Source organism: Phaeoacremonium minimum (genome assembly GCF_000392275.1).
Source record: "Phaeoacremonium minimum UCRPA7 unplaced genomic scaffold PA7_03_scaffold_457, whole genome shotgun sequence".
Lineage (NCBI taxonomy): Eukaryota > Fungi > Ascomycota > Sordariomycetes > Togniniales > Togniniaceae > Phaeoacremonium > Phaeoacremonium minimum.
In genome coordinates, this window is record NW_006921359.1 from 1 (window position 1) to 10,792 (window position 10,792).

Consider the following 10,792-nt stretch of genomic DNA (forward strand, 5'->3'; position numbering starts at 1 on the left):
GGGGGGGGGGGGGGGGGGGGGGGGGGCCAGTCATAGATTATCCTAGATTGCTACTGGGTAGAAGATTTGATCAGGGGTCTTCTATTCCCAGGGCGTAGCACTTTAAAATAACTTGAGACTTTAACTCTCGATTGATCGACATCGGGATATCGAAACTGATATCATCAATTTCAACATGGGACACACGGATATGACGGACTTCTCGGCACCACCGGTCAACAACACATTGAAAGAAATGAAGCTCTATATTGTCAAGAGTAATCCCTTACCCTATATGTTCCTTTTCGCACCAAAGAGGTGCGCTTCTAGTTTCCTGCTTTGTCGTCCGTGTGTGCCGCGAGCTCCAAATTTAACCTTCGGCAGTCCAGACACTGACATCATGGCAATATGATAATGCATAGCAATTTGATCTGAGGAGCCCCGGTTCAGTTCTCCATAATCCAACAATGTTGCTCCCAGATTGTCGCATCCATATATCTCTTGCCGCTTTGATATCTCTAGGCCGATGCGTGTAAACACACCTCACGCCTTGTCCAAGATATGACCGCTAATGCGTCCGGAATTGACGATATCAAGGAATCACTCAGAATCTCTGAGATTTCTTCTACAATAGACGTGCCTGAAGAATCAAGCCACCACATTGTCGTATCCTTAGATAGCCTTTGCCAGAGTACACCGTAAAAAAGTGTAATGAACAATGCCATAGGCTCAAGGCGCTTAAGTGCTTGAAAGAAATCCGGGCTTACTGCTGTGACAATCGAGAAGCAAGATCCCCTAATGTTTCCTGCAGCATCTTCGGCGAAGCAGTGCTTAATGTGTGCAATAGCGATGCGATACGTCTGAACATCGCAAGCTAATGCTGTAGTCGTCCCAGCCTCTTGGCCCGTCAATGTTACATAGACCAAACAAGATATAGACGTGAGTTTGTCGAGCATAACCTGTGTCTCAGAGCTTATAGCATCCATTGTTTTTGGATTAAATTCCTCCATCACCTGGCGAAAACAATTTGGGAGGTACGGGAGCTTGGCGGCGAGAAACGTATACGTCCCCACTATCATATCGAAGATTGCGTTGAGGCGATTAAACGTAGTTGTAGAGCTTCTCGTCAGGGAAAATCTGCAAATTGCTTCAATCACAGCAAAGTGATAGAGCAGGGGGACATTTTCCTCGCTTATCTTCCCCTCAAGCTGCAGCCGAAAGTCGTCAATAGCCTTTTGCCAATACTGATAGGCGGCTTGATTATATAGAGATACACTTCGCCCATCATCGCATCCAGATTGACATGCTAAATCTGCTGCGGCAATCGCAAGAACTATGTTAAGCAGATAACTATCTCTCAAAGCTGCGTGTGGTAAATGTTGTTGGAGGGTTTCTTGATCCTCGGGTACGCTGTAAAGACCTCTCCATGTCTTCGTCGACCACTGGTGCATCAACTCTAGCTCGAGCAATCTGTTCGACTCGACTGTAGTAGAAAATGCAGTCAAGGAGGGCGACAACGAGGTGACGCTTAGGCTCTCTTTGGTGGACGAGTCTTCAAGGTTATGGGACTGCGTCTTCCAATGCGCAGAGTCTTTTCTCGACTTTGATGGCTTGAAATGCGAGTTGAGGGCCAATGGAAGCTGATATATGCAGGCAATGCCTCGAACGACGCAATTTATGCATTGCGGCTGCTTCTCGTCGCACTATGTCAGGTGTCAATTTCATCCGATGCAACAGTTGCTTAGACATACCTTGATATGACGCTTCTTGCAGCTCTGGCATCCTCTGCGCGACTTGCTATGTGTTCGCCTTTTGAGCATGACGGCTTGGTCTTGCGCTGATAGCGAGGTGCAAGAGAAGCTTCAAAATGTTGTCACAGGACTGGAAGAAGTGTTGGTGGTGGGGCTAAAATTTCCCGGGGCTGTGCATGGTGCGCTGCAGATCTTATACTGGATATCGCATCATTCAGGATCACCATCCTTGTTCTCTGGGCGGGCTGCATACAACTGTAATTGTAATATACTTGGGATGACATTAAAGACACTCCCAGACAAGCGCTCACAACAAGATGGGACAGGTGAAGAGACAAAGCCCCATTAGAGACTGCGCCTTTATTCTAGAGCTTCGACAAGAATTCTATGATTTTACAGTCGGTGGCATATCGAAAACACCAAGCTCCCCCACCTTCGGCGATCACAGAAGGATGGCCAATCCCTGGGCATTCTTGTCAGCCCCCAAATCCTTCAACTCAAAGTGTTGCACTTGTTTCTTGTCAACCACATTGACCACTGCGATAGCAGCCTGTGTGGTACCATTGCCAGGGCTTAGAGCGTACAGGAATTTGCCCGCAGCTTTGAGGTCGATCAATCCTGGATCACCATTCGCGCTCAAATCGATTTCTCCCAGAATGCTCGCATCCGTCAAGGACATCTCGACTAATCTGTCGATTGCAACATCAGTGACAAAGGCAGTGCCGCTAACTGCTGAGACTGTGGCCCAGCATGTTGCCTTCTGGTCTTCAATGACGCCTTTGCCCTTTAAGGTCGACATTAATGTCCCTGGGTCAATCGATAGTACAGCACCACCAAAAGAAGCATCTGTGACGAAGAGGTCGCCAGAACCGGGAATAGTTGATGAGCCGAAGAGCACAGCTGTGCCCGCTGGTGATGATTGGACCCCATCAACACTTACGCTAAATCCTGCCTCACACTCCGAGTTCTTTTCAACCGGATATGCTGCCAGGAAACCCGTATTATTCTTGGTTGGGTCTCCTTTGACTGTCGTAAACAGTGTGTTGTCATCGTTGGAGAAGAATACTTGTGAGACAGTGTTTGTCGGCCCAAGCGGCGGCGTTGTCTGCTGCAAGTCGAATGGGCGGAGAGCATCCATCGTTGTTATGCCTGTCGTAGAGAAGCTGCCACAAGAAACACCTGCTTTAGCTCCAGATGAACCCACACACACAAGTTTATGTTTCATTGAAGCCGCAATCGTGTTCGGGAATTCTCCAGGTACTGTTGCTGGTTGACCGACAACCGTCAATTTCGTTGGGTCGGTCTTGTCAATTGCCATCATGGTAATGGTGTTCGACCCGGCATTGACCACAAAGACATACTAAGATTGTTAGCAAGCTATCAAGGTCAGGCGGCTTGGTCAATAGAACATACGTCGCCCGCAACAGTGAGTGCTGACTGAGAGACCAAGCCATCTGGAGCAGCAAGCTCCCCTGTGGCGCCGCTGATCGAATTAGATCCTGCGCCTCCGGTTGGAACTCGCGAGCCAGCTGCGAGGAGTCCATCTTTAGAAACGTTGAGAGAAATGACCGCATTTTCGTTATCATTGGTACTAATGTATACCGCTCGGCCATTTCTAGATGTAAGACACGGCGGTCTGGCCGATACATGGACGAGTAAGGTTGTCACGGACAGAAGAACTGTGGAAGATAAGACATGCATTGCCGTCGAGGGAAAACCTTGCGATTTTGCGAAAGTGAAGAGAGTGAAGTCGAGATGGAAGAAGTGCACGCGTGGATCACAAATCTTTACTATGAATACATCTCAGCTTTTTGATTATGCTCTGGACTACATGCTTGCTTTAAGTACTTTCCGCCCAGTCTAATCTCGACTTTTCAATTGCCCTGGATCGTTAGGTGAGTATGACCCTTTTGAGTATCAGATTTTAAGACCCTGGTAATCGGATTTTCCCAATCGTGTAAATCTGATTACCCTGCTGCTAGCTGCTCGAGGTGCTATTGAAACTTGGCGGATCGGCGGCGCCATTAGGGAGGAGGGGCTAGAGGTTAAGTTGCATGCTTACCAACCAGTACAGTACCAGGGCGCAACCCGCCGCATTATGTGAGGGAGGCCCAAGGTGAGCTGAAGCGCGCAGCATAGCCTTGCAGCACATGCGTGCGATCTTCGCCTTGCGAATTCGTTTTCGCGGATTCGCAGCCCTCGTAAACTCACCTGAGTTTTAGTCTCTTTAGAGCCCTTTTACACATTGAAACATATCTATCCTCTTATCTACAAATGTCTAGGTAACGAATTGAACTTCTTTCCATTTAAATTAGCCCTGAAGAAGTCCATTTTCCGTGTGAGTTAGAGTGTAGATCTACGAATTAGCACAATGTGGTTGGTCTAGCACTACTGTCCAATTTCAATGTCACAGTGCCGAGACTGCAAAGGATTATTTATGGGACCATCGTGGCATCGACTTCTCGGACGTTGAGCATTATCGCGGTCATATCACAATCTAGAGCCGACCTTTTTATTGAACAATGAGGTGCTATTAGCAATGGCCAGGCGACGTAGGGTGTTATGCAAAATAGACTGGTAAGGTATACTGAATGAATAGATACCCTGCCTTTATTCTGGCGAGTCTGCACTCAACCAATTCTCTCAGAAACACAACTTTTTGTAGAGCATAAGTATTTAGTAGCTTGCCTCATTCGTCTCCATTACTACTTGTAGACATGATAGTCCACACTAGCTTTCCCTTTTATACCCTTCCAGTGATCCCATCTCCAAAGTTGATTAACTTTATTACTCAAGCCCGACTATCTCAACAGTCGCCAGCAAGAGGCGCCCTTGTCCCTTGTCATACCCTTCGCAAAAGATCGAACTCTATATAATGTTGATGATAATATTATCGACGCTCCCAAAGAACTTTTCATACTCATATATTTTCACAGTACGTGGCTGGTAAATTTTTTCTGGCAGATTAAAATATTCGACAAGACGCTTAACATCAACGTTAACCTCGTCATCGGGATACATTCAAATCCCCTGATATGATTACACCCAACACGTGAGCGCTGAATGTCTCAATTATTACTAATAGAGGATTGCAGGAAATCAGCTTTGGCTTGTTCAAGCATCTACCGTGGTATTCGAGGGCTAACGTATCCATTGTCGAATGGCCACCTGTTACGATATCCTCTCCGGGTAACTTCAATTTCAAATATTAGAAATAATCTAGCTTAAACGAACGTCATATTGCAGATGATACTTTATCAAGATACAAAACCACCCCACAGACCAGGCTGTAGCAAATGAGGTCTCAACTAGACGTGCTTGCACAAGAATTCTCAACAAGGAGTAGTACGACTAGGAAAATGACTGGGTCATTCGAGATCGTTTCGGTTCAGCTTACACATGTGAAACGAGCGTTTGCGAGACCAATCATGCTCATTGTTGGTTTGGGGCGATCAATAGAAGCTAACCGTAACAGGGAATTTTGATTATCTTGAGGCATGAAACAGGGGTTTCCTTAGCTCGAGCCACGCTACACCCGGCTGAATTCATGGAGAGTTAGCGCGCGCGCGCAGGTTACTGTCAAGTGGTTTTTTCTGACAGTTCTGCACTTCTCATCACTTCCATAACACCAGTTCCCCCGGATTATCGACCGAACACATCCGCAGACACTCCAGAACTCTTGTGATTCTACAATCAGCAGTACCATATCGTCCCTCAACCTTAAACTTCTCGCTGCCGTACTGGATAAGCCGAACGGAGAAAATGAGCGACACTGTGTTTCGCATTTTCAATCCCAGAGGTGTGTTTGCCAAAGCTAGACCCATCTTGCCGTGATCTCAACCTCAACCACATATTTTATAGCAGCCAAGCAAGACCCGACAGAGAAGAGGCGTGCACAGCTACGCCGGGCTCAGCAGTATGTCGTCAAGCCTCGTAAGCGACAAGACACTAAGATCATTTAGAAGCTATCGTGATCGAAAAGATATATACACTAAGTCTTTGGAGCAAGAACTCGCCCGGGCTCGAGCCACTGAGGCGAGTCTCATAGGTATTTCTCAATCTCTCCGCGACACCATTCAGGCTCTTGTACGCCTCCTGTCTCGGTATGGGATAGAGCCACCGGACGAGTTGTGGTGCAACGATAATTTAGACGACAAGGAGTTTCTTGATGGAGACAAATCTCCGGTCAATTGTATAGACTATGGCACTCGAAAAATTTCGGCCTCGGCTTCTCAAAGTAACCTCGCCTCCGGAGATGTCGAAAAGTCCATACGCACTTCAGACGCATTCGGATCATATTATGAGATAGCACCCGGGTTCCAGATCTCCCCAGATCCGGATAAAGAGCTGCACCAACAGCAGAAGTCACGGAGTACAGCATCATGTAACGGCATTTCAAATTCTACGATATCTTCACGCGGACATGCCCAAAGAATATGTGATTCCGATCCAGCAATAGTTGGGATGGAGTTTGTATTGGCGTATGTACTTCGAGTTATCACATGATGATGGCAGGCTCATCAATCTGTTTCTTAGTATTGAGGCGCCGTGTCTCGGGCATATCCATTCCAATCCAAAGAAGCCAAACGAACCCCATTGTCATGCCCTGACAACGACCGCCCAACTCTCATACGCATCGCCTGCTTTGCTCGCTGATTCGACGAAACCCAACATTTCACTACTTCAAGACATGCCCGGGGCCATGCTAGACAGACTTCTGAATCTTTCGTCGGCCTTATGCTCGGATGAAGAGGTCACTCCAGTACAGGCTTGGAATTACCTGCGCTCCCAGCCGCACTTTGATTTCCTCGAGACCCAATCTTTACAGACGCTGGCAAATAAACTGCGAGAGGCTGTCAAGTGCCATGGGTAAGCACATTACACAGACCCATGAACAGTAATTGTAGCTAAATATGGCTCTCTCTAGGTTCGGTGCCGTGATTGAGCAGACTGTCTTCCAAAAGCTAGTCGCAAATGTTTTTGGATAAAATAAAGAAGTCAATTCATGCCTCAACTCATTACATGGATGTTGATGTCAAAGACTTTGTCCTCCTCGATCAACATGTTTATGGCTGAGTGCTCAATAGTTAGTAATATTTGCCAGAGTAAGATTGGGGTCGAGCATCTACTAATATCATGTGCAAAGGTATATACGTTGATGACGGCCTCGCAGACAACATGATGCTGTCTACAAATCATTTCACAAGGCGTACAACGAAGATTGTCAATAGAGGATCGAGCGGGCATTAGAGCAAATTGATTAGTTGTAGAGCGAGGAAACAGGAACCATGGACTAAAACGACAATGAAGTCATCAAAGTCAGAATCTACCCTATCTGGTTGATGAGGCCACTGTGCCTAGTCATCTACACTACTCAAACAATTCATCGACAGCCTCGGCCATTGCTGTCGGGAAGTCGCCCAGTTCTCCTTCTAACCAAGCCGTTGCTTTCTCAACCAGCATCTCCCAAGCGTCCTTCTCCAGTGGCAGCTTCTTCCGTAGGAAGCTGATGACCGCTACCGTGGCAATAACGTCCTTTGAACTTCCCGGGGAAACAGCCTGCAGTTTCGTCGTGACAGCATCCTCCTCCACTTTTAAGACATGAAGTAGCTGTTCTGACCATGTCCAGCTCCCAGAGAATGTCTGAAGCATCACGATGCCTTGTAAGGGATCGTCTTGAGCAGTAGATTCAGCGTCCCACGCCTCTTCGTCCTCCTCAGCCCCATTCCGGCCAGCGCTTTTTGTCTTGAAGCCTCCGCCCGAGCCAAAAAGACTCGCCGGCCCGGCGCGCTTCTTTTTAGCTGCGGGCGATGAGCCTGTGGCCATGAGGCTCATTGGACGTGCAGACAAGGTGTCTCGGACAGCTCCTCCTGCTGCTCCAGCTGGCGCCATGCGATCGAAGGTCTGATTCGATGCCATACTGCCAAATGCACCTGTAGCTTGCTGACCGGCTCTTGATCGTACCATGTGTGCATGGGGTGGAGCAGCCCCGAATAGCCCGCCAGATCTACTCTGCGGGGCTGGTGATACAGCCATCGGATGGTGAATTGGAATCTGCGGGGCCCCTGAAGGTTGTCCCATGTTAGTCCGAGCTTTATCCGCACTAGGGTGTACGAAGCGGCGGTCTATTGTTTTGATAGACATCGCATTGATGGAGAGATACTTACCCTGCCTTGCAATCTCAATGGGGTTTGCTTTTGATTTCTTCTCTGATTGATCGTTATCCTCTACAGCGACAAAGGAGCACCATTTGCCGGCGACCTGGAATTCCAGACCAAGTCGCACCGCTTCCCGCTCGACCATATCAGGGAAACGGCCTTCGTACTTTTCTTTCAAGAGCGCCCCACTCTTATCTTTTGCTTGTGTGATCCATCCCCTGCCTTCTTCCAGCTCCTTGACGGCTGCGCGGGCGGCAAGTTGATGGATGGTCTTGTCTGGAATTATCAGGGCCATGACTGGAATTTCTAGTTCAAGCGGCCCGTGAACTGACGTTCCTCGAAGGACTACGGCGCTGGGAAGTCGTTGTGTTGTCCCCGGGGACAAGAGCAAGTAGATACTAGTACGGTTGAACGGGAACAGCGGAGGGATGTGAAATGGAGTCTGAAGTAGCTTTGGTGCTGGAACAGGGGGTACATGCGGGTAGCGACCTGTCTTCTCGCTCGTCTCGGCATCAGGATCGGCGCTGGGATCGAAGAGTGAAATTGTGGGTTTTGATTCAGGAGGTGGCGTTGTGGAAGATATGTCCTGGTCTTCGGGTTCTGAAATGTCAAGGTTCAAAGCGTCCAACACCTTTTCGACCACTTCGAAATCGTCATCACCAAGCTCAGACGCAGCTTTACCGTACTTGATCTCGAGAGAATAGTCATTAATGTGCGGAGTGAGGGCACCCTTCAGCATGCGAATGACCTTGGTGTCCATTTTCTCATTGTCGAGCACCGCCTGGGAGAACCCGTTCCCGGCGCGAGCAAGGCCCTGTATCAAGGCGTGACTGACGTCGTTTCCAACGCCGAGGGTGAACAGCCGGATTGATCCATTGGCGTCCTCGACATTCTTGTTGACCATGTCGAACAGGCCTTGCTGGTTCCAGACTTCACCATCGGTCAAGACAAACACCTCGAGATCCATATCCTTATATCGTCTCTTGAAGGTCTCCTGCACTGGCTTGGCGATCTCTGTACCGCCAAAGTCGGCGGCAAAGGATTCAACATGACGCATGGCGGCATCGAGGCTGGTTTGGTCATAGGTCTTTGAGCCATCGGGGAACAAGTAAGAGTAGCGGGAGCCAAAACTGCAAATATTGAATTTCACGCCGAGTGGCAACGACTTGAGGAATAGCTGGAGAGCAGATTTGAGATGAGGTATCTTCTTCCCGCCGCCCATGGAGCCACTGCGATCGCAGATGAAGACGATTTCTGGGCGAGAGGAGGGCAAATTGAACTTCGGAACAAGAGTTGTCATGAGAGCTCTGTGGTTCGGAATAGTAGGGTGGGTTTCAAGTATGGCGACAGGATTGGAGATATTTGTCGCCACAACTTGGAGGACGAAGTCTTTATCCAGTTCGGCGGTGCCCAGGGAGAGTGAAGCCGATGCAAGGTGCAAAGACGGGGAAGCATCGTCTGCAGAAGTGGAGAGGGATCCGACCGTGACGGAAATGGGATGACTTGGTGATTGAATGGATTTGATGGCGCAATTTGTCGGCATCTCAGTGTCAACAACAATCTTGATCCCGTCTGTGGAAGATGCGTTTGTCGCCTTGCCCACTAGTTCGCCGGGATATGATCCGTATCTCGGAGCGATGCTTGTAGGTAAGGTGAAACGAGGGCCATCGATCTGAGCATCATGCTTCAGCTCTCCGAGGTAGGTGATGTCAACCTGGATCTCAGCATCGGCGGGCACATTGCCAATGGTTGTCAAGAATACATCGCTGGCATCGGGGATTTGCTCGAGCAGTCCGGCCGTCTCTCCCCTTGCGACAGCGTCGTTGTAGGTCTGACGGGCGTCATGCTTCTCCTTGACGACGCCACGGATGACTCGGTCCTTGTTCACTGTGCAGGTAAAGCCGACAACCGACACGCCATCATAGAGGGGGAAGGTGTAACGCAGTTCAGGGATGAGGCTTTTGGAAGGGTTGACAAACTTTTGTGTCAGTGTTGCTCGAACGACGGTCGACACGATTCGGGCGTGGCACGACAGCGAGAGCTGTGGCAGGTATTTCCTTCGCTGAGTCTGACCACCCCAGTTATTGGTGCCGTGGTCGATGTAGAAGAAACCACAGATATGGTGGTGTGTCTGTGCCATGTCGGTATCTCCTCTGCCTGTCCGATTATCTTCTCGTGATGGGAGGGAGGGAGGAGCGGTAAGAAGTCCAGTCAAGTTGAGGCGGGAATTTCCCTGACTTGGTTAGACAAGATGGTGTAAATGACCTAGTTACGTAGTTGCCGGTGGAATTGGCAAGCAATCGACTGGACTGGGGGCCAGAGGATTGATTGATTTGTGGGTTGATGGGATCGATAAGTTAGATGGTTTAGGACTGGATGATAAAGCAAGTGAAAGAGAAAGAAAAGGAAAGAGGGAAAGGGAAGGGGGAAGACGCCGCGATTGATGAGTTTGTTTGATATATCTGGCTGCAAACAAACTTCTGAGTCTTCCCACTAGTGTAGGTAACTACCTGTACCTTAGCTGCGCGACTGACTGTACATGTAGTTGTAGTTGCTGCCTTGCTCATGAGTGAGAGTGATGTCACGGGCCTCAAAGACAAAGAATCTCCAGAGTGCGAGTGCGGGGTTGGCTTTGCAGGCTTGGCTTGGCTACCTAGCTAGCTACCTAGCAGCTTATCCTAACGTTATACCTTGGGATTGTACTGTACCGGTACATGTACACCTGCAGTACTCGCCACCTAACTATGTAAACTATGTAAGCTAAATTGTGTTGTATTGTGAGTCTACTTTACCTTACCTTCATATGCGTCTCTAACTCATCGGGAGTTGAGCTGATTTAAATCTAACAAATATCTATTTAGGTAGGTAGGTAGGTAGGTAGGTAGGTAGGTACTGTATGTAAGC

General features: G+C 48.7%; 2 protein-coding genes across 2 annotated transcripts; both read right to left on the bottom strand.

Moving 5' to 3' along the window:
• Nucleotides 1-2,172: 2,172 nt before the first annotated feature.
• Nucleotides 2,173-2,868, bottom strand: UCRPA7_6253 (putative 3-carboxymuconate cyclase protein; the record flags this gene model as incomplete). The annotated part of the gene is made up of 2 exons (XM_007918792.1): nt 2,173-2,514; nt 2,671-2,868. The coding sequence occupies 2 exons, from the start codon at nt 2,866-2,868 to the stop codon at nt 2,173-2,175; spliced, it is 540 nt and encodes a 179-aa protein (XP_007916983.1).
• A 4,232-nt stretch (nt 2,869-7,100) lies between these two features.
• Nucleotides 7,101-10,028, bottom strand: UCRPA7_6254 (putative von willebrand domain containing protein; the record flags this gene model as incomplete). The annotated part of the gene is made up of 2 exons (XM_007918793.1): nt 7,101-7,321; nt 7,898-10,028. 2 exons carry the CDS (start codon nt 10,026-10,028, stop codon nt 7,101-7,103), a joined length of 2,352 nt encoding a protein of 783 aa, XP_007916984.1.
• Between the last annotated feature and the right edge of the window lie 764 nt (nt 10,029-10,792).